This window comes from Lissotriton helveticus, chromosome 3_1 (assembly GCF_964261635.1).
Source record: "Lissotriton helveticus chromosome 3_1, aLisHel1.1, whole genome shotgun sequence".
In the NCBI taxonomy this organism is placed as follows: domain Eukaryota; kingdom Metazoa; phylum Chordata; class Amphibia; order Caudata; family Salamandridae; genus Lissotriton; species Lissotriton helveticus.
The window spans coordinates 1,069,487,552-1,069,508,142 of NC_136061.1; the positions used below are offsets into that span (position 1 = coordinate 1,069,487,552).

Below are 20,591 nucleotides of genomic sequence, written 5' to 3' on the forward strand. Positions count from 1 at the left end.
CATTAATGGTGATACCGTTAATCCATACATTCAACAATATTGCATCATAATGCACCATTGAACCACATTTTCGAGAACGAAGTCTCATCCAACTTCTTCCTTCCCCAAAACTTTAAAGTGTTGTGCTCATTAGCCTGTAGAACCTGTATAATTTTCGTGAGCTGGTGCACTTGGCCAGCACTTCCAAATAGAAAGCAGTTTCAGCCCTACAGGTGGCTAATGAGAACCCATTGTATTCGAATGTCACAACACATTCAATCTTTTTTTCTCTGTTTAAAAATACCCGACAATGTCTGAGTCCTAAGTTGTATTTTGGCCAGGCATCAGCTGTAGTATGGTGTTGAAAAACTTGAACCAGTAGCCAGCTGTGAATCAAAACGGCAGCTCTCCTTCCTCAAAGTTGGAGTTGGGTTGGGGATTTAAGACTCTGCCAATGTTGGGTATATTTAACCACTATTAATTAATCAAAACTGTTCCATTTCTTGTGCCACATGGGGAATTAGACATCAAAGGGGACCTCAGATTTCACAAATGCAGTAATTCCTGAGGATGGTTTCACGTACTAAACACTATGGCGACCGAAACATCAACACAGTTCCTCTAATCTTCTGTAATTTTCATATCATTCAAACAAATTCCACAGCTCATGCATATATTCTTCTGATTGTTTTTGTGAGTGGAGTTGACATTCATTTGTCTACCTTGTGTTTATTGTAACAACAAATACAAACTACACACTGGACCTATGTGGATTGCTTTACTATGTATCCCTATTAATGTATGGTATTTTGTAATATAAATAAAGTGAATGCAGTAGCTTTATTCTTGTACTCTAGTTTTCCATTCATTGTTTTTCCATTAATTTTGTTACCCATTATTTTTTTTATCCAATTCAATTGATGTGTGTATTTGCTTTAATATGGTTAAACACTGGATTGTGTTTAATGCTTCCTATTAGATTCAAGGTGTCATATATCATAGATGACTAAACATCTGGACTAAGTATAGAACACCCCCTTGTTGACCATGGATTTCAGTGGATTCTGCTACCCAAGCTCACCAGGGGTTATAGGATTGCCCTTCCTTTGTAACACATAATCTATAACTGTTCCTTCGACACTAATGCTAGTCCTGCGGGAGGACTTGAAAACAATTCCTGTATCCAGCTCTGAGCCAAGCTCATCCTGGGCACGATAAGGTCATGTCTCAAATTCACACTGATGCCCCTGATTCCTGTACAATCAGATTCAGACAAGACATTGCCTCTACCATGCGATAGCATTCGGGTGCTTCACCACCTTTTATACTCTGATCAAAGTCAGCCTTTGAAAATAGCCATGGAGATGATGGAGATTATTTCCCCCCACATTATGATGGCAACAATTTATACATAGATTTACAGGAGGCCATTGGGTTGGACACTTCCCTGATACTGGATTGGATCCATTATTGGTATGCCTTTCAATGAATTTCACCTATTTGGCGAAAAGGCAGATTCTTTCCTGGAAATCTTCAAAGAGAGATCTACCACAGCACACTCCTTTGGCCTCTCAACCCCTTCTAGACAATTTCCTCAGCAATGTCGTTTCTTATTGGGGTACTCTAGAGAGTTGGCATAGAGGCAACATCAGGTCCTCTATTGTCTCAGCAGCCACCCCATTCATTTCAAGCAGACACTGTACAGGCCCTCAGGGGCATCAGCCTTCCTAGTCGCCTACAAGTGTGGCTTCAGGCTCCAAACTATTTTAGTTTACCCTTAGTGGCACATAACCACCCTGTGGAAGACAGGATCAAGGTAGACCAGAAGCACTTTGTTGGCCATGCTCCCCTTTGGCCTCACCAGTGCTCCTCAGGTTTTCACGAAAGTGATTGTTGAACACCATCAGAAGTTGAGGATACCTATTTTCCTCTACCTCAGCGTCTGACTGTTGAAGAGACACACAGTCCCGACCATGCAACCTCCCAAAGATGGCAAACCTTCTACAATCGGTGGTGTGCATGATAAATGTGCCACAATTACACCAGACTCCTTTGCAGAGGCTCCCTTTCATTGGAGTCATCTTGGATAAAGTGCAATTCAGTACCTTTCCTCGGCACAAGTCCAGGACCTTTGGACTATGATACAGATGCTTCAGCCTCAGTCTGCGTGTGGTGCTTTATGGCTTATTGGCCCTTTGCATCCCAATTGTCAATTCTGACATGTTGCATATGCAGGCCCTGCAGTGCGATCTGTAGTCTCGGGGGGGTTACAGCGCCAAGGGATCCTGTAGGATTCCATCCAGGTTTAGAAGGTGACTGCAAAAGACCTGTAGTGGTAGCTGCTCAACCAGAACTGGACCAGCAGCAGATCCCTCTCACTACTCCACCCTTAGCTAATACTTGTGACGGATGCATCATTGCTGGTTTGGGGTTTGTAGATGTCATCTGGAAGAGGTGGAGATACAAAGGCTCTGGAAAATTGGTTTTACATCAATCTGTTGGAGTTGCAGGCCATTTCCCTGGCATTGAAGGCCTTACTCCAGTCCATCAAAGGAAGGCTGATACCAGTTCTCACAGACAACACCGCCATGTGGTACTGCAACAAGCAGAATAAAGTGGGGTCCTGTGCCAAGAGGCTATACACCGCCTGGAGTTAGCTGGAGCGTTAGGGCATCTCCCTGATCATGAACCACCTGGTGGGCTCTTTAATGCCATGGTAGACCAGCTCAGCTGGTTGTGTCTGGCAGTTCATGAATGGCAGTTACACCCCAAGATGGTACAGGGCGTTTTTCGGCAATGAGGAAATCCCTAGGTAGATATTTTTGTCATCCTCTAGAACAGTGATACTCAAAGGATGGATTGGGGGCCGCATGTGGCCCTCCTGATCTTTACATGTGGCCCCCTGAGCAGCAACAATACTGGGCTGCTGTTTACTAGACTTAGCACTAACATGGAAAAAAATATATATACAGAAAATACTATTCATAGGTTAATTGCAGTTAGGGAAAGGAAGTAACTAGGCCCTTAACCTTAGGAACACCTTCATTTTTAAAGGCAGCTACTAAATATACATGCTTGCTTCTCCTACTCCCGCTTTACACCCCCTGCTGGCATCAGTGCGGCCCTCGGTCACACCAAAACCACATTTTGCAGCCCCCGGGAAAACGTTAGTGAGTACCTATGATCTAGAATGTTCAATTCAAAGCTTTGGTGCCCTGAAGTTCCCAAGAAGGCTCTCTATGAGATGCATTCTGGTTAGAGTGGAGCAAGGGACTCCTGTAAGCCGTTCTGCCTCAGGCTCTTATGCCCCAAGGTTTGAAGATCAGTCATGACTGAGCCCAAGTCATCCTCGTGGCTTTGGATTTGGTATGGGGAGTGTGGTATCTGTAACGTTGGGGCATGAGCCTCTGTCCTCCGATCAGGCTACTCCTTCGGAAGGATTTTCTGTCTCATTTGGAGATGTTGGGTCTGCCTGCGTGGATCTGTGTGACGACGCGTGCTATGGCAGCCAGTAAGGGTAACGCAGCAGAACTGGAGCCTGAAACAGTGGCCCAGAGAACTGCCAGGAAAGGAAGAGGCAAAGGGCACGGGAAACCCGCCCCAGCAGTTCCCACGGTCCAGGAAGGAGCAGAACCTGAGGGGGATGCCCTGGAACCTACAGGGGAACAGGTGGCCGAACTGGGAGACCTACCTGAGCTGACCCATTGGCAGCAAGAAGGTGGTCCCTCCAGGGAGGAATTCTGCCAGGTGCAGAAAGAATGCCCTTCCCTCATTGGTCTGCGGCAACAGGCTGTAGATCAGGCAGCAGGTGGAGCAGCCCGAGTTCACTCTACTGGGAAGATGACCTACTATATAGCGAGCCTAAGTTTGCAGAGCTCGGTGCAGCCCGTGTGCTGGTGGTACCCGAGCGCTTCAGAAACTTCCTAATGGGTCTGGCTCATGGCGTGCCTCTTGCAGGACATCTGGGACAAAACAAGACCCTAAACCGGCTTGTCATCCACTTCCATTGGCCCGAGATGAGGAAGCACGTTGGTTCCTTTTGCAGATCTTGCCAAACCTGTCAAGCCAGTGGCAAGACTGGAATAATAATAATAATAATAATAATACAGAATTTTGTATAGCGCGAACAGCTACCTCACGAGGAGGTGTCCCGGCGCTGAGAGAACAGGTGTTTAAAGACCGCAGAAGCTGGAGAGGGTAGCCTTTAGCGTGGCTGGGTAAACAGCCAGGTTTTCAGCCAGAATGAAGTTGAAGGCACCCCTCCAACCCTTTCCAGTAGTGAGCACCCCTTTCGAGCGGGTGGGCATAGACATAGTAGGGCCCCTGGACCCCAAGACAGCCTTAGGCAACAGGTTCATCCTGGTCTTGGTGGACCATGCCACACGGTACCCGGAAGCAGTCCCTCTCAGGACAATCACAGCACCCGTGGTGGGCCGTGCATTGATGGAGATCTTTTCCCGTGTGGGTTTCCCCAGAGAGGTGGTCTCCGACCAGGGTACCAACTTCATCTCTAAGTACATGAAGTCTCTGTGGGAGGAGTGTGGGGTGACATACAAGTTCACCACTCCTTACCACCCTCAAGGAAATGGGTTGGTTAAAAGGTTCAACCGGACCCTAAAAGGTATGATTATGGGCCTAGCGGAGCCCATGAGACGGAAGTGGGACGTCTTGTTACCATGCCTGTTGTTTGCCTACAGGGAGGTGCTGAAGAACTTCAGTCTTCAATCTCAGGGGTCTCACTAATACAAAGAACGTGGCACAGAAGCTGAAATATGAAAAGACATCTTTATTCAACTTAAATGAGTGAGACTATGTCATACAGATGCCTTAGCAACTGAATGAGGCAGTCTGAGGAGTACAGAAAACAGAGGCCTTATATATGCTTAGGGTTACAAACTCAGCATAAAATTAAGGGGCAGTCCTTGCTTTTGCAAACATGCAAAATGCCTAACATGGACATGCAAGATCTGCCAAATATTAGCCAATAGAAAAACATTTTCAAACAAAGTATCACATGACAGAAACCTCAGTTTGCAATAACCCAACCCAAAGTAAATTATTAAGAATGTCCCAAATCCAATCTCCACAAGCCGGACAAACCCATAATTGAAAGCACAATGCATGTAATGAAGAAACCAAGAAAGGAAACAATAACAGATAACGAGCAAGATAAGGCATGTGTAGAGAAGCTAAAAGTTAACGATGTCCTGAACTTTGACTAGCAATCTCAGATAACAATCAACCAAGGAAATTGGCTTAGCGAGGTCAGTTTCAGATAAAGGGGTCAGTTCCTTACAATGCACCTTAGAGTCAAGAAAAGGCTTAGTTAATAAGTGCATGAACAACGAAGCCCATGCAACTTTGTTTGTTTGGTTACCTCCACAGGCCTACGTGATGGCAACACAAAATGGAGGCACGAACAAAATGGAACCCATATTCGGGACAAAGTCTCTGAATACGTAATGAACTCGCCAGTTAACATGATGAATTCACTCCATATTAGCCGTACTTACTAGATACGATACAACATCACCAAAATTGTGACTGAACCATAACCTCACAGGACAAGACAGAATTTACAGAACTTCAGTACCTCAGAAGTCCTTAGGGTTCAGTCCGTTTGAACTCCTGTATGGCCACAGTGTGAGAGGACCTCTCTCCCTGGTGAAGGAGGGTTGGGAAAAGTCCCATGGGAAAACCCCCCAGGATGTGTTCAGCTATGTGCTTGCCATTCGCAACCAGACACAACGCTTCAGGAAGCTCGCTCAGGCGAACCTGGAAGCAAGCCAGGAAGAAATGAAAAGATGGTACGACCAGAATACCACTCTGGTAGAATTTCAACCTGGGCAGAAAGTGTGGGTGATGGCGCCAGTGGAGCCTTGCGCGCTCCAAGACAAGTGGACTGGGTCATATGAGGTGGTGGAAAGGAAAAGTGTAGTAACCTACCTGGTTAACCTGAAGACTCCAAGGCAACCCCTGAGAGTTTTGCATGTGAACCGCCTCAAACCACACTTTGAGAGATCTGAAGTGACAATGCTCATGGCTACAGGTGCAGGAATGGAAGAGGATAGTGATCCTCTCCCTGACCTCCTGACAGTTAAGGAGCAAGATGGGTCAGTGGATGGTGTGGTCCTCTCGCCCACCCTGACCCCAGAGCAGCAGAGTGACTGTCGCCAAGTGTTGGGTCAGTTCACCTCCCTGTTCTCCCTGACCCCAGGAGTCACCAACTGGTGCGTCCATGATGTGGACACTGGAGACAGTCTGCCTGTGAAACACAAATTTTACAAGGTAGCTGACAAGGTCAGGGCCAGCATCAAGGGAGAGGTTTCCAAGATGTTGGCGCTAGGGGTGATTGAGCCCTCCAGCAGCCCGAGGCTAGCCCAGTGGTCTTGGTACCAAAAGCTGCTGCGCCAGGTGCCACTCCAGAACTCAGGTTTTGCGTGGACTACCGTGGGCTCAGTGCGGTCACGAAGACTGACGCACACCCCATCCCCAGAGCTGATGAGCTTGTGGATCGGTTTGGAGCTGCCCAGAACCTCAGTACATTTGATTTGACTTCTGGGTACTGGCAGATTGCCTTAACCGAGGGGGCCAAAGAGAGGTCAGCATTTTCAACGCCAGAGGGGCACTTCCAGTTCCTAGTCATGCCCTTTGGGTTGAAGAATGCCCCTGCCACGTTCCAGAGACTGGTTAACCAGGTACTGCCCGGGCTGGAGGAATTCAGCGCTGCATACCTGGATGACATTGCTGTGTTCAGCTCCATGTGGGAGGAACACTTGCAACACCTCTGTAAAGTGTTGAAGGCTCTGCAAAGGGCAGGCCTCACTATCAAGGCCAGCAAGTGCCAGATAGGGCAGGGATCTGTGGTGTATTTGGGACACCAGGTGGGGAGCGGCCAGGTGGCGCCCCTATAAGCAAAGATTGATACCATTCTGGCTTGGGAGCCCCCCAAGACCCAGACAGAGGTGAGAGCCTTTTTAGGACTCACCGGGTATTACAGACGGTTTGTCAAGGGATATGGCACCATTGTCGCCCCCTTGACAGAACTCACTTCCAAGAAGTTGCCCAAAAGAGTGGACTGGACCGAAGCCTGCCAAACTGCTTTTGATGCCCTGAAGACTGCCATGTGCACAGCACCGGTGCTCAAAGCACCTGACTTTTCCATTCCAGTGAGTTCATAGTACAGACAGACGCTTCAGAGCATGGTGTGGGAGCAGTACTCTCACAAATCACTGAGGAGGGAGGAGACCAGCCGGTAGCCTTCATTAGTAGGAGACTACTCCCCAGGGAACAGAGGTGGAGTGCGATTGAGAGAGAAGCATTTGCTGTGGTCTGGGCTCTGAAGAAGTTGATGCCCTACCTGTTTGGAACTCACTTCCATGTTCAGACCGACCACAGGCCCCTCAGATGGTTAATGCAAATGAGGGGTGAGAACCCAAAACTGTTGAGGTGGTCCATCTCCCTACAGGGAATTGACTTCACGGTGGAACACCGCCCTGGCACAGAACACGCCAATACTGATGGTCTGTCCAGGTTTTTTCGCCTTAGTGAAGAGAACTCCCAAGAGGGTGGGTAGTTCTCCCCACTTTCAGCTGGAGGGGACACGTGTTAGACCTCGCATCTTTGGCGTGGTTTTCCCCTATCTTTTTTGCCTCTACCTCCTGTATTTTTGATGCTGTGCTGGATTTCGTTTTGCTGGTTTAGATGCTTTGGACACTCTGCCACTGCTGATAAGTGCCAGAGTGTAAGTGCTCCCTATGTAAATTGCTATTGTGATTGGATATACCTGATTGGCATATTTGTATCACCCTGAAGTCCCTAGTAAAGTGCACTGGGTGTGCCAGGGCTGGTGATGACAAATGCTACTAGTGGGCCTGCAGCACTGATTGTGCCACCCACAGGGGTAGCTCTACAATGGTGTCTAAGGCCTGCCACTGCAGTGCCTGTGTGCAGTTTAGAAACTGCCATGTCCTCCTGGTCAGTGTCCCCACTGACCAGGCCTAACCCTTCCCTTTTTGTGCACATCAGTCACCCCTATGGAAGGCCCAAGGTACCCCCCTGGGCAGGGTGCAGTGTATGTAAAAGGTAGAGCATGTACTAGTGCAGGTGACATGCTCGGATAGTGAATTGCAGCCATTTTCGTTTTTCACTATTGTAAGGCTATCTTGCTCCATAGATTAACATGGGGGATGCTGGCTACAGTGGTTTCCAGCATTTCTTCCCATAGGAACAAGATAGGACATAAGCATCTAGTATCCCTGAACTCAGAATTTAATAACACATCTTTTAGGAAAGGTTGTTTTTAAATCCTGTGTTTGGGAACAGCACTTTTAGAAAGTTGCTGTTCTCTTGTCTGACCCTTCTGTGTGCCTTGGCCTGTTTGTGGATTGACTGTCTCGTTTGTGAGTTTCAGGGGCTGGGGATTCCCCAGGAGGCTGGCTGAGTCAGCCCTAGGCTGAATGACTGCATTTGCAACTGGAGTGGTGGGAGGAGTTAGCACCTGGGCCTGAATAGGGCTGTGCCTGCCTTCCACAATGCTGGCTCCACCTCCTGCTGGGCGGTTGACGACCCTGCCCCTCACTCTGAAAGGAAAGGAGAAGCCAGGTAAACAAAGTGCTCAAGCAACACCCAGAACTGGTTCAGACCGGGCTCAGAGCCCACTTGCACAAAGAGAACAAAGACTTTTAGGGGTATAAGTACAGGACCCCTGACAACAGAAAATTAGATCATCCTGGAATCAAGAAGGAACCTCTGCCAAGGAGAAAGCTGGAACTGAAGAAGGAAGACTGTCCTGCTGTTGCTCTGCTGGACTGAGCTGCTGTTGCTTTGCTGCCAAGGAGAGGGGAAGGACTTTGCTAGTGTGCTGTGTCCCCTGTCTTGAAGGAATCTCCAAGGGCCTGAGAAGAGCTGGCTCCCTGTTCTGAAGTCCCAGGAACAAAAGGACTTCACCCCCCGCTTCCCTAAACTCTGCTGAGAGAGTTCTGTCCTTCCTAGAGTGCTTGATCCAGTTGTGGGGCCTCTGGAAAGTGTACCTGTGCTGGGAAGCTTGAAACTAAGCTTGAGAGACTTTTGCATTTGAAAAGTGTCGCATCGCTTGCTTGCGGAGCGCATCCCTGACAGTGCAAGAAGATTGCCACCGCTACGAAGGTCGAGATCGTCGCATTGTCTGTTGCCGCTGACAGAGTCGTCGCATCCTTCGTTTGCGGGGACACACCAGACCGGTGCAGGAAAGTTGAACATCGCTGTGAGTGTCGTCGCAGAGCCTGTCGTCGCTGGGTGAGATCGGTGCACCGCTTGCTTTCGGACCGCCTCACGTCGCTGCGAGCATCGTCGCAGAGCCATCGCATCGAGGAGCTGCGAGAGAGCAGATCACCGCTGGTCCGCGCATCGTCGCCCCGGAGATCGTCGCATCCCCTACGAGATCGTCGCATCTTGCCTTTGCGAGAACAAACTTCCTACGGAACCTACGCACCGGAATCCATACAAGTGGCCTTCCTCCCCATACAGACCGGATTCGTCGCAACACGCCCTCTGCTGCAGCGGGGCTGTCGCAAACGCCTCCCCAGAGTCTCAGGAGCAAAGCATCTCTTGTTTTCCACCGCACCAGCTTCTGCTTTTGGAACTTTGTTGCAACTAAAAGGTACTGTGAAAAACGTGACGCAACTGTGAACTTTTCACGCGTCTGTGGATTATTCTATCACAATGTAGAGAATTCTATCGCAACCTTAAGAACTCTTTTGAAACCATATTCTTGAACTGTGTATGTTGGATTTTTGTCGTTTTGGTCTTGTGTAGTTTAGATTAAATACCTTTATTTTTCTAAACTTTTGTTGAGTCAATTTGTGGTGTTTTCACTGTGTTACTGTGAGTGTTGGTACAAATACTTTACACATTGCCTCTGGTTAGCCTAGACTGCTCGTGACAAACTACCTAGAGGGTGAGCAGGGGTTATCTCAGAGGGTTTCCTCCTTACCCTGACTAGAAGCAAGGGTCCCTATTTGGACCATGGTACCAACCCCTGCCAACTAGAGACCCCCAGTTATAATATTTCCCCTCATATTTTTCACATAAAATTGGTCATAAACCATGTCGTGCAGCAAGGCTTCCAAACAGTGCTGACCTTATTTGCACATTTATCTTATCTTTTTCTTTATTTATCTCTTATATCGTTGCATGAGTATGGGAAGACTAGGATATGAATATGAACTGCCTGTGCAAAAGTGCTAACGGGAAGTAATGTACTGTTCCCTAAAAATTTAACAGCTTTGTACTACTCAGGTAAGTGCAATGTTTTGCAATATTTGTATAACAATGGCATACATGTAATAAAAACGCCATTTGGAGTGTAACTGGAGAAGACCTAACAATATATGCCCCTCCCTCATCCCTTTATGGTACACTGACTTGGTTAGGGCAGGGGGGAGTCTGAGCACTAATTCCTGAGGGACTATATTTAAAAACTGGCACTCGACTGACCTTCTACGGTCTAATAATTCAGCACACACCGAACATTTTTATTGCACTTAAGTTCTATTAGCCTTGACTTGTGTTTAAACACTGTGTGTTTCCTATACTATTTATGAACCGTTGTGTTTTGACTGCATCATAACGGCTGGCCAAGAAAAGTAATTGGGCTTTTTTTAAATCATTCCAAGAAAAACTCAATGGTATCTACTAAACGAGAGGACAAGGCCTGATAAACACCAAGGCTGATCACTGCCCATCACTGTGAGAGTACCTGCATGCTGGGAAGATTAATGCACCAGCCCGAGTCTTATTTCCCCAACACAGGCATGTTTGAATCTAAAACTATACGCCTGAATTGTTTGGTTTAAGAATTAGTCAAATTGAAGAAAAAAGCAAAAGATTTTAAATACATTTATATAGAGATAGTGGGTTGCACACAATAGAATATATGGTGAAATGGAGAGACGACGAAGGCAGTAATTTTCTATGCGGAAATAAATTGTATTGTGATTTCATTTATATGACACTACTCCTGATGGGGGAATACATCGCTCCAGAACCTAAGCGATGAATTGGTGTTCTCCAGTTTTGGATCCCTCATAGATTCAACATGCTTGAATCATTCGCGGTCGTCAAAGTGGGATCCCCAAGGTACAATAATAAAGCAGTATGTATCACTATCATAGGCTATAAAAGGCGCGCAGAAAAGCCATAAAAAACACTTACCATGAGTCTTGATAAGGCACTTCCCACGGAAAGAGAAAATTGGAAAAAACTTTTTCAGAGGCAGACCCTACAACTCCCTCTTCAGCCCTGACACTATATCAGTATCTACGGCAAAACTGCTGTCAAAATCATTGTGAACAACAATTATGATGACCACATCGATGACCATCACCATGTCGACTATGACTGCCTCACCTATGATGGCCTTGTCTACGATGACCTCATCTACGACACGCATCGTCTATGACGGCCTCATTTACGATGGACTCATCTATGACGGTCATCTACTACAGCCTCTACAACGATGGCCTCAACACCGGCCTCATCGAAGATGGTCTTAGACGATAGTTATTGATGACCGCCTCATCTACGGTGGCCATCCACAGCGGTCATCTAGGACAGTCGTCTAAGACAGCCTCATCTCCAGTGATCATCTATGACGGCCATCTATAATGGTCGTCTTCGACAGCCTCATCTACCAATGGCCTCATCTACGAATGGCCTCATCAATGAATGGCATTGTCAATGACGGCCTCATCTATGACGGCCTCATCTATGACAGCCTCATCTACGATGGCTTTATCTATGACGGTCATCTACGACAACGGCCTTGTCTATGATAACCTTGTCCACGATAACCACATCTACGACTGCCTCGTCTACGACTGCCTAGTCTGATGGCCCTGTTAGTGGCAGCCACATCTATAACTTCATCCTCTACATAGGCCTCATCTACAACGAACGCCTCGTCGACAACAAACATTGTCAACATCAGCCTATTCATCTACATCCGCCTCCTCGACTACGATCTCTATGACAATACAATCAATGACAAAAGGACCATAGTCATCAACAAGAACAAAAGACCCATAATCCAGAATAACTTAATGTCAAGAATTAAGGGGCTAATATGAGTATGTCTACAACAGTCAGAAATATATGGAATGCAATATGTGGAGCAATTTCACCACTTGACTCTACCTCCAACTTCAGAGCATAGGTTAGGTCCATGTAGCTCTAGTACTAGACCTACAGGGCAGGTTACAGGATTACTATATACATTTCCCGAGCCTGCAAGGTCACCTCATTCCCGATATGTCAGCATCCTCAGATGCTCCAGACTCTAAAAGAATGATCCCAGTGTCAAATATTACCCTGCTTTCCGGGAACTACCTATTCACATCTGGTGATGGTAGAGAGAAGGCCCACAACATGTGGATTTCCCACCAGATGGTTTTTCATGGTTTCCATACCCTTAGGGAATAAGCGGCCAAACACTTTCAACTTCAAATAAGCAATCAATTTGCTCTTTTTATGATTTTTTTAAATAGAAAAACTGTGAGACCTATTCCAATTGTTCAATTTTCGAGGAATTACAATCCTGGAAAACCCTGTCACTCATAGCCCTTCTAACCAGCAAGGAGATGTTCTCAATTATGCCCGGTGCTACTAAACAGGCTGCTAATTCACTGGCAATAGGGGGCTGGTATAACCACCAGATGTAGTCAGACATTGCAACATACATAGAATTTCTGCTGGAAGACAGAAAGGGCAGAAACAAAAAAGATTCTGAAGGGGGGAAAACATAGATTGCACTTTAGAGTCAAAAGGTTTACCACAACTGGCAGGGTCAGTGGTCCTTAGACGTCAAGGTTGGTTTAATGCCACAACATTTAGAACCTGAGGTGCTAATACATCTAATATTTTTACCTTACCATGGTGATGCTCTGATTTGCAAGCATGTCAACGACACCTTGCAAGCAGTCAAGGCTGAAAATTTTGAAAGACGCACCCTTTAGAGGGACCCGTAAAAGAGACACTTATATGTATAAAGGAGGATACCAGAGGTATCACACTTAGCAACCCTCTCAGTAGCCCTTCGGTTGGCTTACCTATAGTGACAACGTTTAGTTAAAGTTAGAATCTTATCAGTAAATTTAGAGGAGTGACTAAATCAATATCAATCATTTAAGATTTAAGAGTGCAGGATAACTAAATGAATCTCTATGAATGCCAATAATTTCCAAAGCTCTAGAAAAGTTTAGGAAAGAGATTGGAAACACAACAGCTCAAAAGTATTCTCCCATGAGAGGTAAAATGTCCAGGAGTAGCGCACACAGCGTATGTGTCAGCCAAAGGAAAGGCCAGTAGAGTATGCAAGTAAGTTCCAAAAAGCGAACAGTATATCTTTCAGTCCGTAATAGAGAAAAAGGAAAGAGAAGAATTTGGTCCCAAAATAATAAAACAGTTTTTCCGTCACATCAATGTATAATATAATCCTCAAGTTCCAAGGTGGCACCTCCTGGGTCACCTCATCTGGTCAAACCACTCAGTCCATTAGTCAGGTTCATATAGGGTGATTGTCATGCAGTATAAAGAAGACACATGTTCTAGAGAAAAGGTGGTGATTATCATGAAAGCTGTCAAACCATCCAGTGTATTTGATTCTCAAACAATAGTCCCTTTGCAAAAGCACATGAGGGAGTTCAAGAGGACAGCTTCTCAAGGCAGGTGTTCCCAAATTACCGAAAATGTTGCGAACAGTCCTTGTATGCAAATGGGAACTCTACCGATGAGACACAGTAAGTTTACATAGCCTTCCATGACAACAGCATCAAGCAATAATTAACATCATTTTTTGGTACTATTAAATTTAGAAGGCCCTTCTAGACACCGATGTTTGCATAGAATTACATTTTAAGTAATTGCAAAGGTGTTTGGGGAGAATGGGGATAAGTGGGAGAAAATACAGATGATGGTTCCCAAAGATAAAAGTGACTTAGAAAAAGGCCCTGTGTTGAATACTGACCTGTTAGGAGATGGCAGAAGCTGAAGTGGAATCATTTAACACAAGTGATGGTCAGAAATTGATGTATATCAACACCAGTCACACTCTTAGTGGTGTTGTCTTTACCAGCACTGTTCCAGGGGGCAGAGCAGCAGTTGTTAGTCGTAGTCAAATTCAAGCTGGTGGCTCACATCACAACAATACGAGTCTCCCTGATGTATTCTCTCTCTAGCGCTCTTCTTGCATCCTCCCTTCTTTTATCTTTCGCTCAGTCCGATTTATCTTTCTCTCACGCCATATGCCTCTCTATCTCTCCTTCCCTATCACTCTTTGCTGCCTCTTTCCTATTTATCTGTATGTCGCCATTCCCATCTAGTCTTTTTAGCTCCACCTGTGCTTCCTTGTAGCAGAAAAGCCTGTGAGTAGGGTTTCGAGCAGCAGCAGGTAACCAGATTTAGTATTTTGTTCCCTTTTTGTTTTTTCATCCCCTTCTTCTAGTCTCTCTCCTTTCTAAGTAAATTTCTATCTCTTTTCTTCCCTATCATTCTCTCTACATTCTCCCTCCCCATCCTCTCTCTGCTCCTCTCACTCCCCTCCTCACTGTATCTATACTTCTCTCTTCCCATTCTCTTCTCTCTTTAGCTCTCGCTCTGTCCTCCTGCAGTAGTTTCTCTCCTCCTTTTTTAATGTATTGTCTCTTATTTCTCCCTCTTCTTGTTCTCTTTCCTCTAATTCTGCTCCATCTATTTCATTCTCCTCATTTGTCCTTTATTCTCCTCCAGCGTTTTTTAATCCCTGTCTCGCCCTGTACCCTCTCCTCCTACTTTGGCTGCATGTTTGTGATCCGGAGGCTGGATGGGAAGCAAACCTGCCCGTAGTGAGGTGCAATGTGAGAAAAGTATGGTTTCTCTTGGATCTCCTTTCAATGCAAGCAGCCTGCTTGGGGAAGGAGGGAGGGGGGACGGGGTCAGTGTCATGTGCACTCCAGCACCATATAGTTCAGCTGGTGTTTCTCCACGGATAGAGCCGCTAGGTCACTTTCAAGGTTTAACGTGACCTGGTTACAGGTCTTGAACCTCTCCTTACTATGTGTTGGAATGTTGGTCCGGGTCTCTCCCTGCACCAACACTTCTCCAATGTTTAGAGTCATCATGTCAAATAGGGCTACAGATCCCGAGGAGGGCGGGCCGTGTTCCAATGTGAATATGTCACTAAAGATTATCCAATCAGGAGCCCTTCAGCCTCGTGGTACTCGAAAGCTCAGGCTTATGAAAATTGTAGACATTAGCTGTAATCTTATTGGATGCTGGGATCCTCAGCTTCATCTGTCACTAGTCATTGGAGCAAGCCACTTTCCAACTACTGGAAATGAATTATCTGGTAGCGAGGTAAAGGGAGAGAAGATGCGACTTAAATTAATAATGTTCGATAACTTTGTGCACTTGCGCTAATGCAGGAAATACCCTTAAAATGCTTTTATATAACACCAGATGTGTGACACTTGCCAGGGCTGAACATGGCAATACGCTGTGTTTTCATAAAAAATACAGATGTCTTTATTTTATGATAAGAAATTAGCATTTTGAGAAAAAACATTCTACTGCCAATTTTCTGCTTGAGATGCAGGAGAAATCACCATTGAAACGTATGCTTCTAATGCGTTTCATAGAAGAGCCTGCCATGTTTAGTGTTGCTTTGGTCAAGTAAATGCAACTAGCGCTTGGTAGCTGCCTGCATCGAGGTGCAGGGCCATCATAAAAGTAACAACAACATAAAAAAATACATGTATAAAAGCAAAAACCTTTTTTAAAGGTTAATAGCCCACCTGCCCAGGGAATGAAGGGTGCTACATTTAGGGAGAATGTGCACATTGTGTACAAGCAAAATGAGGTCAGTCACACTCAGAAGAGCCAATCGAAAAAGTGGGCTGTCCTACTGCCTAATACTGTATGGTGTGGTGGGTGGGAGCAAATAGTGAATGACGGTTGCACAGACCAATAGATGAAGATGTCTGACAAAAAGCTCTTCTATGTATGTACAACATATAATATTTTTTCTTTTAAAAACAATAGTCTAGTGAGACGCCTAAAGCTGTCTGAAAGGCCTGCCGAAAAATACAATGTTTTAATCCTCTAGTAGTGTCTTTGCTTAGTTACACCCCGATGATTTTTGAAGATTATAGTAATAATATATGTGATACAAGGTCATTTTGCAAAAGCAAAACACGACTTCATTTTAAATCACTTCATGTGTAAGCTGCAAAACGTACCCTGTAATTCTCCACAGATGAACAAACGAAGTGAGTTTGGAAGAGAGGAAGTCACTAGCCTCTCTTGAGGGAAGAAGGAAGGAGTGAAAATACAGTAGGAAGATGGGGAGAGAAGAGCAGTGGTGATTCAATGCAAGGGATGTGTGAAAATGTTCATAAAGAACAAGAGTGATCACCACTAGCTCTTAAACATGGCTGCCTAAAAGTAACCCACTTGTATCCGCCTTCTCTGGAGTTTTGGCTGTGTCGAATAGCTGACCAAACATGCCAAAGACCAAAAATGTCCTTATTGTTTGGAAGCGCTTACATTGATATTTATAAGGCTATATGCGCAATGCAGTGGGCAGTGCATTGGACATCTTTTGCTAATACAATATTTATGCAATCAATACTTGCCTTTGTCTTCTGCACAGAGCAATACAGTAGCACCTGGATCAAAAATAATCAGGAGCCAGACACAGGCATTTGGTTTCCGTTACGGGTTATCTACCTGGTTAGGATGAAGGACCATGGCCTGCATGTGACAGAATGCCTCTGTGAGCAGAGTTTATAGTCCTCTTAACACAGAGGGATTGTTATGACTTTGGGAAGAAGCTTGTAAACATGGGCAGGTTCCTGCAATATCAAGTTGTTTGCCATGGTCTTTTTCACTTTTCCTATAGATGCTTACTACTTGATCAGGCAGGAGCCTTTTAACTTCTTTACTACTGTTGGCATGGTCGCAAAACATTTTCACATTACAATTTGTTAGTAAGTGGCTTATGTCCTTAAAACAGTAAATCTCAGTGGTGGAATTGCATTTTACTTTAGACATAGCGAAAAAGCGAATCGCAGTATATTTTGGCTACAAAGTAAGCAGTTTGCACATGCATGAAACAGATTTGTGTTAAATTAACTCCACATTATGACCATGCCTTTTTTCTATTTGTCTTTCTAGGATCAACTTCTATTTAATACAGCATTGAATATGTGCCTTACTGCAAACGGAGAGCATCCATTTATGGCCGAATGTAATCCAGAAGATACCTTCCAGCAATGGATTTTTAGTTCGGGCGATTAGAGTGGAGTTAGACATTACAATTGCAAACTTAAATGCAGAGGCTGTCTGCTAAACTGTGACGTTAAGTATACAAAAATGAATGATACAAGAGCTCAATCTTCTTCAGGAGCCCGGAAAGTGTAATCCTCACCAAAGACATTTTTGAAGTCAGTTGTAGATTTGTAGAAACGCCTACCGTAAGAGGAAACATTCCACTATGCCTATTTTTTCTACAACTGAAAATAGATATAAGACATGGATCTTTGAATTTCACGATGGTGAAGGATGAAATTCAGGAGCAAACATGGATTGTTAGAAGAGGGAAAAACCCTTTCAAGTTTTCTCTTGACACAGACGTGCGATTTAAAAAACGATTATGCAGGAGGTTTTCAAGAACATATCACTGCTGCCTTTACCTGAAAGAATTCAAATAAACACTACAAATACATTTGTAAGGTTTTTAATAACAAATTAGACAGTATTTTTGTTTTGCATCAAAAAAATTGCAATAGCATATCTTTAGTGCTGTTCAGTGTGTTTCTCTTAAGTATTTGATCTAAACCAGCAATCTGATTATCTTGAGTTTGTCACACTGTTCACACATTTGCAGACACGTTCCACACACTTGGATGTGGTTGCCATTCTTTCAGACAAAAAGATTTAGTCCTGGTTAAAATGTGTTAATAATTAGGTTTCTTTTTTTGCCTTTTTATTGTGTGGGTGGTCCAGTGACACCCCTCAAACATGCGAGTGAATGTTAATTTCATCCCACAGAAAGGACTCTTATGGCAATTTAGGTAGGGCATTCCCACTATTTGGTCCTGCAATGCTTTCAGAATCTGGATGCCCTTTACGTCTTTGGGTTCTAACTGCCAAAGGTCAAAGTAGTCTATTGACATTGCATATTGTTGTTTTATTGCATATTGGTGGGCACGTTGGAGGAGACTATTATGTGTGATGAGTTATGTTGGATAGTGGGCTTTTAGATCCAATAATGGATCCAATGTTGAGCATTATGTGCATGGATGTTTGAGTAAAAAGAAACACTGTATGTTTCGATCCTCTGGAGTGTATGGTGTCCCTTTCTCAGCATTTGGTGTTTGCTAGGTTTTGAAGCATCTCTGCCCATTGCACTGCTTTGATTCCATTCCATGTGTATGAAATTATGGTAAATTTAAGATAATTTATTCAGATGTGTTGGTATGTAGATTGGTGAGATGGTATGAAGGTGTTGCTGTACCTTGGAATAAAGTACCACTGAGATGGCAAGCGTTTAGCCAATAACATGACGTCGAGCTGGATGGTGCCAAGAGTTGTCTAATGCGTACTACTGTTGTAGAGTTAAGTGTGACTACAGTTTAATCTAGGCATGGCATTGTTTTGACAAGTGCTTAGCCTACTGTATAGTTTGGATCTGTGCTGTGTATGTGATGATGCCAATGGTTGTGGCTACAATATACTATTGTTGTAATGCAGGCACTAAAATCTCCAGGATGTAGAGTGTGTATACTGTGGGGCAAACACACAAGGAGAGGCAATGCCATCTCCAGGCACACCTACATAGATACCACATTAGGTAACTGGTTGGACTCAAGACCCTGGCAGTTATCGAATAAACAAGCAAACCGACACTGGCATCCTTTCACTTGACCATGGTGCTTTCATGGTAAGGAAATATGACACCAGGAAGTTGTCTAGTAAGGGCTATTATTGGATAAAGTATGTAAGTAAAGTACACCATTTACTTTGTCTAGATTTTGAACCATAAAAGGTAGAAATAATTTTGCTGTAATGAGCAAGAGTCTACAATTTGTGGAATAGGTCACATGTGGACTTAAGCAGCATTCCAAGTGCCTTCATTATAGTTGGGCTTAAGATAGCCAGCTAACTGATTTATCTTTTTATTGACTTTCTAAACTAAATCACAATTAATTGATGAAATAATCAGATTACATGGGAAATTCCAAATTCTGTAGCAATTGTGTATTTGTCCAGCATTTCATGCAGCTGTGGAAATTCAGTTATAGGTTCTTAGTGTATGAGATAGCGGTCAAGCTCATTTGTGGTACCCCTAATGCCTTTGGCCAGAATTGAGGAAACATATTTTTGAACATACTTAAGAAATGTTTGTTTTGTCAGAGTAAGAAGAAACGTCGTTGAAATACTATTATTTTCAAATGTGCCTTTACCAAGTGCCTTGTAATGAAATTGTAAACACATTTTCTGACTTGGCATGTCCAGTTCTTCCAATAAACTACTTCTTGTGTGAAGTCTTTCTACACATTTTGTAGGGAGAATATACCTTTGAAAACTTATGGTTTGCTTGGAATATTTTAGAATCTATTGAAACTGGGTTAAATCTCTACTATGTAGAAATGATTTGGAGCTTTTAAGGGATGCCATTATTTTATGATTACATTCAGTGTATTTGTGTGCAGGACAGCATTCCTGTTTTGGGAGTCGAGTAAGTTACAGAATATTATGTGTTTTATTTAAATTTCCAGTAGAAAAAAGTATTCCTCGTTTTAAGTATGTTTTATTTCTACTGGCATCTCAAGCATTAAAAACAGATACAAAAATCTGTATAACTGAGTCTTACAGTACTTCTGTGTTTCAAATAGTTATCAGTCTATTTATTCACATGCTGAATATTTTTTGGAGTTTATTATAATAGCAGTTTAATATGAAAGAAAAATCACCAACACTAGTATGAAAGATTGTATAGTGGTAGAAGCTGTTATTGGGTCAAGGAATAACTGTTTGTTCTAAAGGACATAGAACTGTTCAATTGCCTTGTGGGCAAAATATATATTGTATGCATTTTTAGATCAAAGGATTTGTGGGTTACTTTGTGACTGTATTTTGCTGAATACTAAATAAAGAGCTACATAATTCAATAACATGCCTTGTCTCTCTTACTTCCCTATAAGAAGATTCCAGTTATGAAGGATGGATACTTCTGACGCCTAATAAAAGAAACAAAAGCTTTATTCTTTTTAGAAGTGCCATTACCTGTTTGATGCAAGTCTTTGCTGTTACAATTTCTAATTCTCAATGATATGTCTCTTTTTGTAATTGGTATAATGTTCATTGCATCTGACTGTTTGCTTGGCTAATATCAGAATGTACCAACCTCAGTTCTATATCCAACAGGAGCAAAAACATTTGTACTGGTCTCTGTATCCAAAGCATTACATGGTCTACAAGTTTAAGTGAATATATTTAGCATCATATCACTAAATTGAATGAATGATTATCACTTTCTTCCTATACCTTTAGAATATTTCTGCTATATACCTTGTTTTTAGCAGAATGGTTACATC

At 43.9% G+C, this 20,591-nt stretch overlaps 1 protein-coding gene across 2 annotated transcripts in view; it reads left to right on the top strand.

Moving 5' to 3' along the window:
- GALNT3 (polypeptide N-acetylgalactosaminyltransferase 3) overlaps window positions 1-20,165 on the top strand; it is a 672,271-nt gene extending 652,106 nt beyond the window's left edge. For both annotated transcript variants that reach the window (XM_078681629.1, XM_078681630.1), the window contains one exon: window positions 17,167-20,165. In XM_078681629.1, the coding sequence (XP_078537755.1) occupies window positions 17,167-17,289 (123 nt within the window). In that variant the 3' untranslated portion in view covers window positions 17,290-20,165. The remainder of the gene's footprint in view (window positions 1-17,166) is intronic.
- The last annotated feature ends 426 nt before the right edge of the window (window positions 20,166-20,591 follow it).